Source organism: Equus caballus, chromosome 3, assembly GCF_041296265.1.
Source record: "Equus caballus isolate H_3958 breed thoroughbred chromosome 3, TB-T2T, whole genome shotgun sequence".
In the NCBI taxonomy this organism is placed as follows: Eukaryota; Metazoa; Chordata; class Mammalia; order Perissodactyla; family Equidae; genus Equus; species Equus caballus.
Genome location: NC_091686.1, coordinates 123,956,696 through 123,973,793, shown reverse-complemented (window position 1 = coordinate 123,973,793; position 17,098 = coordinate 123,956,696). Strand labels below are relative to the sequence as shown.

The 17,098-nt window shown below is 61.2% G+C and overlaps 1 protein-coding gene across 1 annotated transcript; it reads right to left on the bottom strand.

Annotated features, from left to right (window-relative positions):
• Positions 1-1,476: 1,476 nt before the first annotated feature.
• Positions 1,477-16,796, bottom strand: MXD4 (MAX dimerization protein 4). Its single transcript, XM_023638508.2, has 6 exons — positions 16,584-16,796; positions 16,384-16,483; positions 12,695-12,724; positions 6,598-6,712; positions 5,319-5,481; positions 1,477-4,893 (listed from the first exon to the last, which is right to left on the bottom strand). Exons 1-6 carry the CDS (start codon positions 16,645-16,647, stop codon positions 4,736-4,738), a joined length of 630 nt encoding a protein of 209 aa, XP_023494276.1. The 5' UTR covers positions 16,648-16,796; the 3' UTR covers positions 1,477-4,735.
• Positions 16,797-17,098: the final 302 nt, after the last annotated feature.

Genomic DNA, 17,098 nt, shown 5'->3' with positions numbered 1-17,098 from the left:
TGGGCCACCTCCCAGAGGAGGTGGCCCAGCTGAGCTGTGAGCTGAGGAGGGGGTGGTGAGTGCAGAGGGACGGAGGGCAGCAAGGGTGGGAGTAGGCCTAGTTGAAGACATAGGAGCCAATGGGAAGAGAGCAGGCACTTGGGTTAATCCTGGAGGTGCTAGGGGCCAACAAGATCACTGAAGTCATTCTGGCTGCCAAGAAGAGCATGGGGTGGAGGGTTGAGACAGAGGCAGATGTCTCACTTTGGGGGTGCTTGCTGTAATCCAAGCCTGAAATATGGAGATGGAATTTGCAGCAAGAGGGTCTTCACAGAGGACCAGGGTTGGGTCCCAGGCCCACTTGGGGAAGGTGGGTACCTACCCTGAGCCTCAGTTTCCTGTCTGTGAGATGGGCCCAGTGTGAGGACATCAGGGGCTAATTATGTCAGGTGCTTAGCACAGCTCCTGGAGCCCTCATGCCCTCAATAAAAAGTGGTGGGGACTTTAAGTCATAGGAGTATTTGGAATTCAAATGCCCCCATTTATATTCACACCCAAATCCCCAGTGTGGCTAAGAGGCCCCAGGTGCATTCCCAGTAGGAAATCCCTTGTTTTCTAGGGGAGCCCAGGGGGACTCACACAGGTTCAGAGGCCAGAGTACTGCTGCCTGCTTTGGGAGGGAGGAGGAACTCAGATTCCCCTCTGGAGTCCCTGCAGATCCTCTCCCACTGACACCCCAAACCCTGCCTGTGGGTCTCGTTGAGCCACCCCAGTGTGCTGTGGCTGCGTGGCCGTAATGGCAACCCCGAGCTCCCAGGAAAGCCCTGCTCTGGCTAGCCAACTCTTCATCACTTGAGGTGGGCATTTCATCCCCTGGTTGCCCGCTGCGGGGGCACCCTGTTCCACACCCCCACCCTGCACAGCATGTCCTCAGGGCAGGAGGCAGAGGCTGGGCCTGGGATGTTCTGGGGTCGCTGAGGACAAGGCCAAGGAGGGTGTCTCAGAGTGCATCCCTGAGAGCCAGCAGGTACTGTGCAGAAAGGGCATAAGCACAAGGAAGCAAGCTGAGGTCACCTGGTCCAGGGCACCTGGCTGAGGACACCTGGCCAACAAGGAGCACCCTAAGGGCTAAGCTGTTTTCATGAAGCAATGCCCTAGCCCCAGGGCCAGGGGCAAAGTCAATGCTGGCAGCAAGAGCTCCTGGTTGGCAAACAGGCAGGGGGAGCAAGGTGGGCAGGAGGGGACTTCCACCTTGACCTCCACCTTCATTCAACTCCAGGTGTGACTGTCCAGCTGTAGATGGTGTAGATGGTGGGGTCTCAGCAGTGGCTAGCCGGCAGGTGGGGTAGGACTGTGGTCTCTCGAGCCTCCCAGAAAGCAGAGGCTGTAGGCAGGGCAGTGAGGGCCACCGAGGCCACCAGTGGGCTCAGGCTCCCTAAGGAGGGTGAGGGGAGGAGAGCCAAACACGGAGATGGAAAGAACTAGAAGCCAGAGGGGTGAGGTATAAAAATCTGTATTTATATTACAAAGACAGAATGGTACAGCACAGTCCCTCCCGGTGAACAGGCGGGTGGGTGGCCCATCTCTCTCCAGCAAGGATCTTGTAATGCACCCACCTGGCCAGCACCAGGCCCTCTGGGCAGCCCCAGCCTCCGGCACAGAACCTGCCCTACTGCCCTAGATGTGGCCAGGGGTCAGAGTCCTGTGTGCCGGGCAGTGGGGAGAGGGCCCCAGGTTAGCTGGCCTAGAGAGGGACAAGGGTGAGGGAGTGGGGGAAGCCTGCCACATCCAGCAGATGGAGATTGTCTGGGGCAGAAAAGGGGGCCATAGTTAGGAATCCACCTGGGAAACCAGGCTTGGGCACCATGCCTCCAAGACCCCATCTGCAGAGGGGGGCCCAGGGTTCCGAGGAAGGGAAGCCTTCCTACAGCCTCCCTAGCTAGCTAGGCCTGCACCGGGGTGGTAGTCTCCTGGCATGTGGGGGCCACCTCCTAGTGAGGGTGGGAACCCAAACCTGAGCCTGGGGTTTCCAGGATCTCGGCCACCGAGTGCCACAGTGGCCCACATGGGCATGGAAGGGCACATGGACAGAGGGCACAGGCACCCCAATGGCCCTGTCCTGATCCCATTTGCTTTCTACAGACCTCACAATGCTCAGATATGTTCTTAACAATCCAGCGTTGCCTCAGCAGGGCCCTGTCTGGGTCCCTGTGGCCACCTGTGCAAATGGCAGGGAGCCAGAGGGAGGGCGGATGGATGTGTGAGTAACTCCTAGCACCAGAACCTGACCCCCAAGGACTACCCCTCACATATCTGCTGGTGGCAAGGAGGGCATCTGGGACCACAGCACCCCTGGGTGGCCAGGGAGGCCAACTCCCCAGCCCACTTGGGAACCACGGCCTGAAAAGCTATAGGCTGAGCTGCCAGGAAGTTTGACTAAGGGCCACAAGTGGCCACCTGCGTAGGATTCTGCTGGCGAGAGGTGGGAGCAGAACCTCCCCCAGGTGTTGGGGGGTGGGGCAGGGACCTGATGCTTTAAAAATTCAGCACACAGACCATCCCAGGGCCTGGTACTGTGTCTCCTGAAGCAGGCTCTCAAACACAGGCATTCCCGCCATGCTCAGCTGGTGTTGGGGTGCTCGCAAGGAACGCTCAGTGGACATGCTCAAGCAGACAGGAGAAGCCCTTACTGGGCACTCCACACCCCAGTGGAGCTGCAAGGAGATGCTGACAGAACAGTTTTCCTTGCAAACACCAACAAGCCGTTTGGACAGTCTCCCCAGCTCCACGCACTGTGTCCCTACAAGCCTGCTCTTCATCCAACATCCCGAGCCCCGTAGGGCAGGTTCTGTGCCAGAGCTTTTCCAGGGACCCCTTTCTGCCTCAGTAGGCCACCCACCCTGGGGTGTCTGTTGGCGTGACCAAAGATAAACATGAATTTTCCCCCACGATCTGGAAATTGGTTACAATGCACCAGAGAGGGAGGCAGTCACTGCTGCAGGTCAGCCCCACAGCCTGCCACCCAAATATTGCTGTATGGTCCCCAGGGACAAGGACATCGGGAACAAAAGGCCAGAATAAGCCTCCTAATGCTCAGGCCTGACCACCCAGGGTGAACAGTTGTCTTTATGAGCTGCCACTGTCTGAAATCTGGAGCCCTCGCCCCAGGCTAGGGGAGCGGGGAGGGTTCAAGCTGGGTACAGGGGAGAACGTATTTCTCTGGTTAGCAGGCCTCCAACTAGGAGGCCAGAATGCACAGCAGGTCCCTGCCAGCTGCCAGGGAGGGCAGCACTGGGGGGCCGATCACAGCCCCTCTTGCCAGGTGACAGAACCTGGCCCAGCAGTCTCTCACTCCCAGGGAGCCGTGGCTGCTGAGAGGGGCTGCCCTATGGAGAGGAGGGAAGGAGGGCACCTGCTGGGCAGGCTGGGGACGTCCCGTGAGCCACGAGGGAGATGCTGGTGGTGGTGGTCGGGGTGGGGCCAGACACGGGACACAAGGCACACTTGGACAACGGTGACAGACAGACGAGTCCCTGAGATGCTGGGTTGCTCCCACCCCTCAGCAAACAAGGACGCAACAACGGCTAGGAAAATAGAGTACAAAAATCTCCTACAGGAAATAGAGGCGGCACACGCTGACGTCACTTGGCTGGGAGTCTTTAGAGCTTTTTTCTCTTTTTAAAAATGCTTCTCGTTTGTTTTTTGGGAAAAGCCTCTCTCCCAGAGCCCTGTTCTGGGCTGCTAGGCAGTGCAGCAATTTTTTTTGCTTTTTTTTTAAAAGGGAGATAAGAAAGCCCCCTGAGAACCCAGTGGCATCAACTCGCTGGCCCCCAGCACACCTCAGCCCTGCTGGGAGGAGAAGCCCCCTGCCCTGTGCAGCCTGGGCAGGTGAGCTGGGGGGGAGAAGGGGAGCCAGGCAGAGGCCAGGAGCCAGCATTAGCCCAGGTGACCCCTGACGGCCAATCACCCCAGGACATGTGCCCTGTGGGTGCTGGGATCTCTGGATCTGGTGATCGTGTGTGTGTGTGTGTGTGTGTGTGTGTGTGCACGTGTGTGTGGGTGCGTGTGCAGATGGGCATGTGTGCCTAGGCGTGTGCGTGTGTACATCTGAGGGACCTAACAGAGCAGAAGCCGCCCAGCTTGGTGTGGGGTGGCCCGGCCTGACCCCAGGAGCCCAGCCTGACCCCAGGAATCCAGCCTTGGCTCCCGACACCAGTGGGGTGCAAGGGCCCCTCTCCGCCCACCTGTCCCAGGGTGCTCACCCGAGTCCCGCCCTTCATGGATCCCTCTGTCCATGCCTCAGGAGCCTACGTGGACCGACAGATAGATGGACAGATGGATGGACGGAGAGCCACGCCTTCCTTCCTTCCTCGGTCCTGGGATCCAGGGTTGGGGTCTGAGCTCCCCGCAGTGGTCATTAAGCCCCTCACACGGCGCCCGCCGAGGTTTGCAGCAATGATATTTAATACTTCTGGAATGATTAGGAATCTGAGAACAGACCGTGGGCGGCTACGCTGGGCTCCGGGATGTGAGAGCTGGGCCCCGCCTCCCTGCAGGGGTCCCTGTCCAGCTGGGAGGGGCGGGCGGCGCGGTGGGCCCTGACCGGCAGGCGGGCGGAGGCGGGCAGCCCAGGTGGCAGCTGGAGCTTCCAGAATGGCACAGCAGTGGGCCTGTGCAGAGGCTTGCGAGGACTGGAGGGTTGACACACTTGGCCAGGCAGGCAGGCAGGCGGGCCAAGGAGCAGAGGGCACCAGGCCTACGAGAGGCTGGGGCGACCAGGCCGCCGGCAGGGGGGCCCGTAGCTGCCGTCACTGCAGCCACCACTCTGCAGGCTGTACTGGTCGTCCACGTCACTGCTGCTGCCAACACTGTCCAGCTCGCCGGGGCCAAACTCCATGCCCTCTACGTCCACTTCTGGGGAGACCCAGAACAGAGGGGATGGGGTCAAACACTGTGAGGGTGCAAGCCAGGGCTCCTTTCAAAGTCAGAGCCTGTCGCTGGGGTGCAGGGAAAGACAGGGTTCCTAGTCTGCAGATCTGTTATGAACACAGACCCCAAAGCACACTGCCCAGCCTGAGCCAGGTTCTGACCTTCACAGGGGCACATGACCTGGCCTCTGTGCCTCGCCCTCGTCATCCCATCACTTCTGCCACTGTACGCAGGGTACTTGGACAGTGCCAGGGACACACTGTCCCATGGGCATCTGCTACCCACTGCTGCCATCCCCACCCCTTCCCCAGGCCACCTCCCTGGCCAGCCCCACCCTCCTAGCTTCCCACCTAGTGGCTGGATGAAGTATGTGCCCAAAGGACTGGTGAGGGCTGCCCCCATGTCCCCACCTTGCTCCGAGTCGTCTGTGGAGACTGCAGAGCCTGTGCTGTCTGTGCGCACGCGCTCCAGGCTCTGCACCGATAGCTGCTCCAGGCGCCGCTTCAGGAAGCGGTGCTCCCGCTGCAGCTGCTCCTTGATGCTCAGCGCCCGGCGGTCCTGCTCCTCCAGTTTCTGGGGGTAGGGGGAGCTGTGAGCCTGGCGGTCAGGCCCTCCCCAACACAGGGACCAGGTACTGGGGCACAGAGGCCTGGGCAGGGCACCTTTCCCATCCCCCACATGGCGTGAGCCCCAAAAGCCTGATGCACCCGCTTCTTACTCCCAAAAGGTGGTCACACTGGTGCCACCTCTCAGCCCTGTGCTCTGTATCTGCTGACCAGCTCCAAAAGGCCCACAGTCACCAGCCAGCTTGGCCAAGTAATGTGTGGGCCTGAAACCCTGGGACAGCACCACCCAGCCCTGGGCTGGTACCTCCTCCTGGAGGACAGCGCTGCCCATAGTGGCTCGTTCCTGCACACTGCGGCCTCACCCAGCCTGTGCCTGCAGCACCTCACCCTGCCCTCTCGCCTTCTCCACACCTTCCTGTGTGCTAAGACGCTGTCTGCTCTGTGAGGGCCCCAGGGCACAGGCTGTGCATCTCTCTAAGCTCCTCCCATCCTGCCTGGGAGTACCCATGCCTGTGCAGGCTCAGGGGGCCCTGCAAGGGACCCTGTGAAGGGGTTGAGAACCGCCCTGGGTGGCCCAAGTATCCCAAGACCCCAAAACTAGCAGATCTGAGTCCAAAGGCCTTGGGAACCTGCCCCGGGCAACATTTCACTCAGCCCATACCCCACTGCCAGCCCCTAGAGACCAACCCCCACCCTCCACCCCAGAAGATCCCCCCACCACTAGGCCACTTAATTCCTGTCGGCCTCACAACAATAGCATCGAAGGAACCCCCTCCCCTCCTGGCCCCACTTCTCCTCTCAGCTGCTGCCCCTTCAGAGCCCAGGGCCCCAGAGGGCGATCTGTCACCCCTTTCCACCTCCCCCAGCCTGGCACCGCTACATCCCACCCCCACCACTGACCAACAAACCCCAACATGCACCCGTGACCTCTTCAACCCTCAGCAGCTCCCGCTGCTGCACATACCCCAACCACCAGAGAGCCTAGGCGCCTGATGTGCACCTGCTGGGCAGCTCCCACCCCATCCTTGGGCCCTCTGGTCACTCCCCCAGGGCACATGGGGATAGGCTGGAGTCAGCCGAGGGAGGTGGCCAGGGCAGTGGCTAGGGATGTGGCCCTGCTCACCTTGATGTGCATCCTGGCGCGCTTCAGGAGGCTCAGTGTGGTGTGGCGGGTGCTGTCAGGGCCCAGGGGCACCAGCTGCTTGAGCTGCTCCAGGTAGAGCCTGAGTTTGGCTCGTCTGAAAGAGCCAGAAATAGAACCATCAGGCCAGGGCAGCACAGCCCATGGGGGCAATGGCAGGGGCAACAGAGAAGGCAGAGTGGTCTGGGGGAGGGGAGAAGGCAGCCAGCTGGACTCCTGCAAAGACCTGCTGAGGGTCCCTCTCTGGGGCTACCTTCCCAACTTGGCCAGCAGCGCCCCTGGCCCCTGGGGCAGCCCGGCACCCCACAGCCCTCGAGATGCCCCAGGAGAAGAAAAGGACCTGTGGCTGAGGTCTGTGTGGACCCAGCCTACCATGGCCCCCTGGAGCCTCAGAGAGCCACGGCCAGGGACTGCCTAAGAGCCCTGGCTCACCCTGCTGTCACCACCCGCCACAGTGGAATCCAGGGGGCCAGGGGGAGGGGAGACAACTGGGAGAAGGTCGGGGAGTGGAGGCGGCGCAGGGTACCGCTCAGGCTGTTTCCGGAGATCCAGGGGCCTCGGACAAGGTTCACATCCCCCACCTCACCAAGTGCAGGGTGCTCTCTGCTCACTCTCATCACCATAGAAACACAAGTCCATCCAGGCCAAGGAGGCTGTGAACCAGTCCCTCCCACCCCGAGTCGGGAATCCCTTTGGGAACTGCTTCATTCCAGATCTTGTCCCTTTGTTCATGCAGATGAATGCAGTTTTTTCACAAAACTAGAGCCATAAGACTCAGTGGCATTTGTCCACATAGGGGCCTTAGGCAAGGGGCTTTGACCGGGATCTGCCCTTGCAGAAACGCTGCCTTTCCTGGTGCATCTCATCTGGGGAGGGCAGACTGGCGGAGATCACGGAGAGGGGAGTGGCTAAAGCTCACCCCCAAAGCATACTCTGGCCACTGTGAGGGCCTGGGGCCTCGGCCACGTCCACATGATCCACGTGCCTCAGCATCCGAGGGCACCAGAGCCCCTGCAGGCTGCCGTGGTTGTTTCTGAACTGCAATGCTCTGCTTAGGCTAAGCTTTTAGGAGAAGAACTGCAAGGACAAGGGGTAGGAGGTTTTCTCTGTGTCTTTGACAACCTGCTGCCTGACTGCTGTGCTATCGCCAATGCTGGCGCATGCTCCTCCTCCAGCGAGTGCCACACTGCTGTCCCACCTCATCTCTGTTCCCTATGTCCCAAAGCCCCAGCAAGTCCACAGTCTCACTTAGCCTTAGGGACCCTGGGAGGAAAGCAGGCAGGGATTGCTATTCTCTTTGGACAGAGGGGGTACCCAAAGCCCAGGGAGGGAAGGGACAGCTGGGTGGGAGGCAGGAGCCCGTCTGCAGAGTGGTGATAACAGCCCCACCCTGCAGGAGGAGGGCTGACTGCACTGCCACCCATGGCCCTAGTCTGTCACCCATATCCACATAGTACCCCAATGACAAACCACCTCCCCAACGGGCACCCCAGCCCATCGCACTCTGGGGCCTAAAAGTTCTCCAGGTGAACCCAAGTCAGACTTTAAGAACGTCCTGGACATGGGACGAAGGCTGTGCTTGGCCAAGGGCCACGCAGAGCTGGGGCCTGAATAGCCTGGGCTCTGGGGACCTGCGTGTGAGGAGGCTCCAGACTGTCCCTCGATGTGGAGGATCTTCAGAGACGAGCCCCTACTCCCACAGGGACACAGGGGCTGGGGAAGGGGGCACACCGATGGGCTCCCAAACTCACACTTCCGGGTCCCAGGCCATCACTGCACGACCACTCAGAGTCCAGGGAACCTCAGCCTCCTCGCCTCTGAGGGGGTGAGCACTCCGGCCGCCCCACTGAGAATGGGGCCAGGAACTGTGGGGTGGGAGGGGCAGAGCTGCACCGAGGAGCACAGCTCTGTGCTCAAGGAGGGGCTCGCACCCCCTTCCACAATGGGCCCCACGGTCCCACCACCTGAGCTAAGTTGGAAAGCAGGGTTCCCTCACCCACTCATTCTATAACATATGGCAATTCTTAGAATCTACCGTTTGATTACATACGCAGTACGTGAGCTCTGCGGAAAATCAGAAGATGCAAATCAACAGGAAGAAGAAAATAAATGAAAAGTACCCCCAAATACCACCACCCAGAGACAACCACATCATCATTTTAGTGTATTCTGTGTTTTCGCATCATGAATGTTAAGCGAAAAAATCAGCATACAGAACCACCTTTGTGACAAGCGACGCAATATTGTTTAAAAAAATAAAAACAGCAGACGCACACAAGAGACTCAACATGACACAATGAAGAGCAGGAAGCATGCGTCTCCAGGTGAGGCGGTTGGCAACGTTTATTTCTTTGGCTTTGTGCTCTTTTTGTTTTTGGTATTTTCCAGGTTTTCTATGCTAAAACAAACCACATATTACTTTTACAATCAGAAAAAGACACATTTGTACAAGAAAGAAAAAACATAGCTAAAAGACAAATAACAGTAGAAAAATATTTGCAATACATATAAAAGACAAACGGTTAGTATTCATGACATTTTGAGCTCATACACATCAAAAAAAAAAGAAGAATATCTTAACGGGAAAACGGGCAAAGAACACAAACAGGCAAGCTGCAGAACACAGACAGCTCTTCCAACACAGAACTGACTCCAACTCACAGTCACCCGGCAGCAGAAAACTCACTGGGAGTGACTAATTTGGGCTGAAATGAAAGGAGTGCGGGCTTCGTTGGTGGGAGAGCAACAGGACGGCAGTTCTGAAGCCACTGCAGCGATTCAAACCCTTGACCAGCATTTCTACTTCTAGGATTTTGGTCCCACAAAAACAGCCCCACAGGGATGCAGAGACTGCGTTTACCAACGTTCACTGCAGCAGCATCTGTGTTAACCAGGGGCCACGCTAAGAACCCTGCAGTGTGGCCGCGTGTCCTGCACGGGCACCTGGACGAGGAGGTAGAGAGCGCAGGGACACGGGGACAGTGCTCACGCGGTGTCAGGTGAAAGGTCAAGTTAGGAAATAGCGGATACCAAGGTCCCCTTTGTATCCAAGTTAGTACCCACGTGGAGAAGGAGGAGGATGCAGGCGAGGCCTCCTAGCTGCCTAGGACAGCTGTCTCTGGAGTAGGGTACAGGGGTGGTCCATGAGCATCCGTGACGTACATGAACAGACTGCTAGGACATCGGACTATACCCAAGCAATGTTTAACACTAGACAGCATATCCACCCAACCCAGGAGGGCACTCAGACAGGACTGCAAGCTGCTGGGGCCTGGGCATGTCCCTACCCTGAGTCCGTGTCCCACTCCTGTGGGGAGTGGGCATCCCCACAGCCTCCCTGGAGCTGGAGGAGGGTGCCAAGGCCCCACAGCCTGAGGCAGCGCTGGGCTCTCGGTAAACCCTTTTCTGAAGCCGCTACAGTGCCCCAGACCCTCTGCCAGTGCCTCACGGCTGTCCCCAGCATTCCTGGGAGCTTTGAAAACCCACCACTTCCCAAAGGAACTCTGTGTAGATTGAGGAGGCAGAACCTGCCTCTGGGAATCGCTGCCATTAGTCCTAACAGCAGCTCCCATCTTGAGCAGCTAGCTGCAGCCTAGTCCTTGCCACAGGCCCTGCTCCTCCTCCGAGGATCCAGAGCTCCTGCTGGGTCCCCCAGCGCTCGAAGGAATGGTAGTCCCCTTGGGGGTGGGATGAGAAGCGTAGCCCCACTCTCCCTTTTTGCTCACCTGCATTTTCTAGCCGTTGTGAGGTTTATAAAGGCCGCATGGGGCTGCATCAGGCAGAGGGGGCCAGCAGCACACAGGGAGGCCTGAGCTGCTCGGGGCAGCTGCGCTGCAGGCCTCCCCCAGAGGGATGCACCCAGGGCCTAGACCACCATCTCCACGCTGGGGAAGGGTGGGCAGGGGCCCAACTTCAGGATAGGCCCTGCCACAGCAGGGGGGTACTGAGGACCCCCTCCCCCAACACATGCAAAAGCTAAAGCCTGGAGCTGGACCCAGGGGGACCATCCTGCCAAGGAACACCTGGCTCCCATGACCCCCAGACCCCCAGGGTCACTAGCTGAGCACTGGCCCTAGCAGACCCATTGGAGCTGCTGTTTGCGAAGGGAGGAAGGGGAGGAGGCACACGGCTGGCTGAGAGCACAGGCAAGGGGAAGGCCCAAAGGCCCAAGGCGGGCACACCTCCAGCAAAGGCAATGTCCAGGGCCTGCCTCCCTGGGGGCTGGCCGGGTGACCCAGCCAGGTGCTTCCTTCCTTCCTTGGGACAGCACACAGCCCTTCCTGTGGCCAGAGGCATCCGGCATCAGCATCGGGCAGTCACAGGTAGAGCCATGACCGAGGTCCCGACCAAGCAGGTCCCTGCTCCAGGCCTGTGGGCTCCTCAGGGCTGCCTACACCTGCCAATTGGCCAGCCAGGAACAGAGTCCCTTTCCCTGGGCTTGAGGGGTGTGCACAGAGATCCCAGGCTGCCCACCCATCCCACCTGTGTGTCTCAAAAGGGACCCATGAGGCCCAGCCTAAGGCGGGCTCTGAGACAAGGTTGCTGAAACCAAGGCCAGGGTCAAGGGGCAGTTACGGGGTCAAAGGCCAGCCTTTGTCCTCCTCCACAGGCTGCCAGTCCCTTACTACCCACCCCCCTCTCAACGTCATCCCCCTTCTATCTGTCCACATTGAGGGGCTGTCCTCTCAGGCACCACCCTGAGGAAGCTGTCCCCAAAACACCCCCACACGACCGCCCAGTCTTCTGGGTCCAGGTCAATGAGGGCCACCTCTCTGGCCTGGGAGCAACTCCAGGGTCTGCCTGGCTCTCTGGGCACCTGCACTTGCCCCACCCCCACGGCCTCTCAGGAACCCCTCAAACACACAGGACCAGTCCAGGAAGTGTGGCTCCTCCAGAGAACACGGCGTTCTGTCCCTGCCCAGCGCCCGCCCAACAGAGGCCTGGATCTCAGGGGAGCGGAAGTTGGTGCTCCCGTGGGCGTAGATGTGGTGGTGGGAGGGGACAGAGAGAACTGGCCCAGCACCAAACTTCCCACAGCAGGCCAGACCCCCACACCCACACTCCAGCCCAAAAATGGAGAGAAGAACTGGCCCATTTCTCAGATGGGAGCAAAGGTCAGGAGAAAGCTACCACCCAGCATCCTTTGGGGGGTCACCCCTGGTCCTGGTATCAGGGCTTCTGCCCTCGGGGCCTCTGTACCCACCCATGGCTTCCACCAGCCCCGCTGAGATCAGCCACAAAGGCACCCATCCACAGGGGCCGAACTTGCCTGTGCCTCATCCTCACTGCAGGGCAGGTCCAAGGTTGCAGAGCCCCGTGGGCAGAGCGAGGCCTGCAGCCGGAGCAGCTAGGCCAGGACCAGCCAGAGGAGGAATCCGGAGCTGACTTGGGCTAGAGGGGAAACCATCCTTGGGCCACCATGCTGCCCTTCTCGCTTCTCACCGCAGGTCCCTGTTCCTCACAGGAGGACCCAGAGCAGACTCGGTCCTGCAGTCAGCAGGTGGGCCTGATATGGGCTCCCCTGGGTCCTGCCCTGGGCCAGAGCTTCCCACCAGGCCCGCCATGACCTGGGACTGGCTGCCCATCCCACTGCCCCACAGACAAGACTCCAGCTCCTTGGAAGGCAGGCCCCAGGGTGCAGGGGGCCCCAGACCAAGACTGCTGAACCGTTTTGGATGGAGGCCAGCATCCCAAGGGCTAAGAGCTGCTCCCGAAGGGGCTCAGACACCCCAAAGTGGATGGATCTCCTCCTCCAGGGAGCTGACCCTCACTGACCTACAATGCAAGGGACCCTGTCCCAAGTCCCTGACCCCTACTTGGCTCTGGACCCCAGGCTGAGCTCCCAATGGCAGGGCCTGGGCCCCTGCCCCTGCCTCCCAGGCTGGAAGCCTGAGAGTAGAGCCCGGCCTCCTCCTGCAAGACTGACACTTCCCAAGACGAAGGCACAACGTGGCAGCACCATCAGCCATACCCAGGACACAGGGGGGGATGGACGCAGCATCCCCTCAGCAGAAGTGTGGGTGGGACATGTCAGACAATTCACATGGGGGACGGGGGTGGGGGACAAGGGGTTGCTTACCTGTGCTTTTCTAGTTCATTGTGTGAAGACCTGTTTAGAGAGACAGAAAGACAGAGCTCACTCCGCTGCCCAGCCACCAGAGCACAGGAGCCAGGCTCTACTCAGGGACCTTGCAGATGGTGGGGGAGGGTCTAGGCCCCAGAATGGCCCAGGACAGGGAGGACTGGGGCAGGTCAGCAGCTGCTGACCTAAGGCTGGGGGGACCTCTCACCACATGACACGGACAGGAGACAGAGAGGTGCAGCTGTGGCCAGGGGTGCCCTGGGCTGCCCAGCTCACCTAGTGAGGCACGTGAGGGCTCTGGCCAGCAGGAGGGTCCAAGTCCCCTTCCAGCAGAAGCGGGCGAGGCCCAACAACCAGCAATGGCTGGTCCTGGGGCGGATCCACCCTGTACTCCCAAGGCTGCCCGGGCACTGAGCCACCAGCCTTTCTGCTGCCCACTCCCCAAGGCCAGCAGTGTCCTTGGAGTCACACAGGCTGCCACAAAGGGCCAACTGCAAGTGAGCACAGAAGCCAGGACTTTGGGACATGGGCGGTCCTGTCTAGACTTCCCCAGCCAGAACACCATGCCCACCCTGTCAGTTTACACACCCGCATGATCACAGCCCATCATACCAATGGGGACACTCAGGGACAGAGTGGACCCAGCTCACGAGGGATCAGCCCACAAGGGGGCCTCTGAGATGGGGATGCTTCCTGAGCCAGTGGACAGCGGGGAGACCAAGGCTGGCCCTTCCACTTCCCTCAGGCCCTGGTCTGGCAGGACTGGCCGCCCTGGGCCCGAGCTTAGCCTCTCTGGGGACAGTGGCCCCATCTGCTGCTCAAGTCCTACCCATCTGACCCCTTCAGACAGGGGCACAGGGCCCCGAGCACTGCAGTGAGCAGCACCAGAGTTGACCCTGCAGGACAGCGAGGCTGTGGGGCCAGGCTCCCAGCTCCAGGTCACCCTCTCAGTCCAGGCAGAGGCCTCCCGGGCTGCCTCAGGTGTGAGCAGAGAGCCCAGGCCACCTCGGGGCGCACACAGACCGAGCCCTGTGCCCTCCACCCCTCACTCCTTCCTGGCACTTCTGCTGATCTTTGGCTGCCTGCGCTCACTCTCTCCTGCTCCAGGAATTCAGGACTAGATGTCTCCTGTCCCCACCCCTCAGGCCAGAGTGCCTGCCCATCCTGCCTGCCTCTGCCACCGGCCATGGTTCGTGGCCCCACCACAGCGAATTTCGGCCCAAGACCTCCCCTCCTCCCACTGGGGCAGCCAGCTTCTGGGCCTCCCTGTGCAGCCTCAGGAGAGGCTCCAGACCCAGGTTCCAGGGACCTCGAGGGCTTGCTGGTCACATGGGCTGGGCAAGGAGCCTCAGAACCTCTGCCAAGGCTGGCCAGGGCCAGGAGGGGCACAGCCATCCAGCTTCCTGCCAGCCTGAACCTCAGCTGGACAGTGTGGGTCCGTAGGTCTGCTCACTTGTGAAGCAGGGAGAGGCCAGTGAGTGTCCTTTAACATAGAGAAGCCTGCCTGCCTGCCCCCTCGCAGGCTGGGCTGGACCCCGTCCTGGTGGAAGAGGGGCAGCCAGGGGACGGAGCGGGCCCAAAGTCCTTCCTGGGGCTCCTCCCAGGTCCAGATACCCATGGCAGCCTTCTAGGGAGAGTCCTCTCTCAGGTCCCAGGAGCACCCTGTCCTGGGGCCATGCTTCTTGTGGTAGCCTGGGGAGAGGTGGGACAACCCCCTGGGGTTATACTAAGCACACTCCTGGCATCGCCTGGCTAGGTCCTCACTTTAACCCCTTGAGATAGCTTCTCTTCTGTCCACTTTCCTATAGGACCTGACGCCCAGCAGGCTGGCTCTAGTCGCCTCCTGCTGAACCATTGCTCCTGAAAGTCCGTCCTAAAGCCCTGGCAACTACTGGGGCTGCTGCCCCAAATGCTGCCCTCCTGCCCCACTGCCCACCCTGCAGCCTAGGCCCAACTGTGCTAGCAGTTGCAGAGCCTTGCAGGCGTGGGGCTGCCCTGCCAAGTCAGAGCCCGGGATCCTCCAGGCCAGGACTGCCTTGAGGAGCCATCTCTGTGAGCCCTGGAGTGCCTCAGGCACTGGTGGGGTCAGGCTCTGCCCAGAGGAGCCAGCAGGGAGGTGCACCCGGGCCCGGGAGACCCTCTAGGTCCCTCCCTGGCACCCTCAAGGTCTCCATCCCGGCAGAATGTAGAAGGCCAGTGCCCCACCTCAGAACAGAAGTCCCAGAGGTGAGAGGGTGGCCCCAGACAAGGAGTTCAACCTCTCTATGCCTCAGTTTCCTCCACCCAAAAATGGAGATAAAAATAATATCTTCTTCATGGGCTTGGGTCAATATTAATTAGCACGTGCATTAAAAACTTAGTACACAGGAAGCACTTGGAGAGGCCTAACTACGGTTCTGGTGATCAGCTTTGGGGACCCCATGCCATGGGAGTCCAAGGTCACGTCCCAGAGTTTTCCATGGGTGGCTGGGCACTGGGGACAGCAAGAGCCAGCAGCAGGAGCCTGGCTAGCTCACTGAGGAGGCCTGAGGCAGTCGTACCCACCCCCCCACCCTCCGCACACTCATGTCCTTTCCCAAACTGTCCCCAGCAGGGGAGCAGGGGCTGGGACTCAGAGGCATGTCCAGCCAGGGCAGATGAGACCCAACCAATTCTTTGCCAGGCCCAGGGCGCCAAGACGTCACAGGAGATTGGTCCTTGTGCCAGCCTTTCTGTTTCCCAAGAACAGGCAGGCCACAGGAATGAGCCGCACCCTCTGCCAAGGGGCCCTGAAGCCCCCTGCAATCGCAGCTCCCAGCCTGGTGACATGGTCTGGGGCCAAAGCGGCCCCTGGGCAGTGCCAGGTGTGCTGCAGTCCTATGACAGCCAGGAGAGTGGAACCCCAAGGGAACCCTAGCTGAGGGTCCCCACACTCCACCCTGGGATGTGCATCCCAGCCGTAAGGCTTCTGCAGCCTAGATACAAGGAGGGGGGGATTGCTGGCAACAGGAGGGGCTCTTGCATAGCAGCCTGCCCCTCTTCTGGCCCTGGTAAAAAGGGCTTCCTATCCCAAAAAAGGGGACCCCTACACTTGTCGCTGCAGTTTCACTTGTGTCAAGACGTTGGGCAGAGAGTGGTGGGCACCAAGGGAGGGCTGGGGGCCCAGGGCAGGGCCTCTGGGCACCTTCTTTGTCCAGTGACCTGGGGGTATGGGGCTCAGTCCAGAAGTAGGCTCGGCCCTTGAAGACTGTCGGAGAGATGCGGCCCACCCACCCGCGGCGAGCAGAGGTCAGGGCAGGCAGGCCCACGTTGCTCTGCACCGAGCCTCAGTTTCCCCGGATCCACGGGGTACCGGCCAGCGCCCACTGACAACTTTTTTCCTGCCCGGAGAAGTCCAGAACAACTTGGGGGCGGGGAGCGGCTGCGGGAGGAGACCCCGGGCGGCGGGCGCTGTACGCGTGGCACTGTTTACGCGAGAGGCCGAGGAGGCGCGGCCGCGGGAAGATGGCGACGGCGCGGGCGGGGCCGGCCGGGCGGGGCTGCAGCCGCGGCCCGGGCGCGCCTCCTCCTCCAGGCTGGCCGCCGGGAAGCACGGCGGCGGCCGGGTTGCGGGCCGGGGATTCGGGCCAGGGGAGGACGCTACGAAGGGGTGAGCTCAGGCCCCGGGCCGGAGGCGAGGCGAGGGGCGGCCGCGCGGGGGGCGGTACCTGTTGTTCGGGGCCTTGCGCACCAGGCCGGCCGCCTTTGTTTTCTTCCTGGCGAAGTCGCCGTCGAAAGGCAGCACCGAGGCGTAGCCGTGCTCGGCCTCTGCGGACAGACGGCGCGGTCAGCGGGCCCCCGCCCCGGCCCCGGCCCCGCCGCCGCCCGCCCGCCCGCGGCCCGGCGCACAAAGGGGCGCGGGCGCTACCTCGGTCCCTGCGCTCCAGGTACTCGGCCGCCTCCAGCAGGATCAGCAGGGAATTCAGCTCCATCCTCCCGCCCGCCCGCCCACGCGCTCCGGGACGGCGGCGGCTGCTGCCCGGCCCGCTCCGGCCGGCTCCGCTCGCCGCTCGCCCCGCGCGCCCGGCGGCCCCACTTCCCCGACTCCCGCGGACTCGCTGCGCGCTGGGCCGCCACCCTCCGCCTCAGGCCCTCAAATTGACACATAAGGGCGAGCGGCGGCCGACGCAGCCAATAGGGGCCGGCGTTGGGGCTCCGGGGGCGGGTGCTGGGGCGCGCCGGGGCCAATGGGAGCCGGCCGAACGCCTCGGGCCAGACCGAGAATGTTGACAGATGCGAAGCTCGGCTCCGATAGGCCGGCCGCGGTAGTAACAATTTAGAAGCCCAAGCTTAGCAACAGCACGTGGTGGCCCGGCCCCCGCGCTCGCTGACTGGCGGCCGGCGTGCATGTTAAGTAGGCGCCGGGCGCCGATTGGCCCAGAG

What these genes read in the sequence shown, in the direction of transcription:
- MXD4 (XM_023638508.2), bottom strand. Translation starts at nt 16,647, where the DNA reads ATGGAGCTGAATTCCCTGCTGATCCTGCTGGAGGCGGCCGAGTACCTG. An exon ending in CCTGGAGCGCAGGGACCGAG is followed by an intron (nt 16,484 to 16,583) that starts GTAGCGCCCGCG and finishes GTCTGTCCGCAG; the next exon opens with AGGCCGAGCACGGCTACGCC. An exon ending in CGCAAGGCCCCGAACAACAG is followed by an intron (nt 12,725 to 16,383) that starts GTACCGCCCCCC and finishes CTCTCTAAACAG; the next exon opens with GTCTTCACACAATGAACTAG.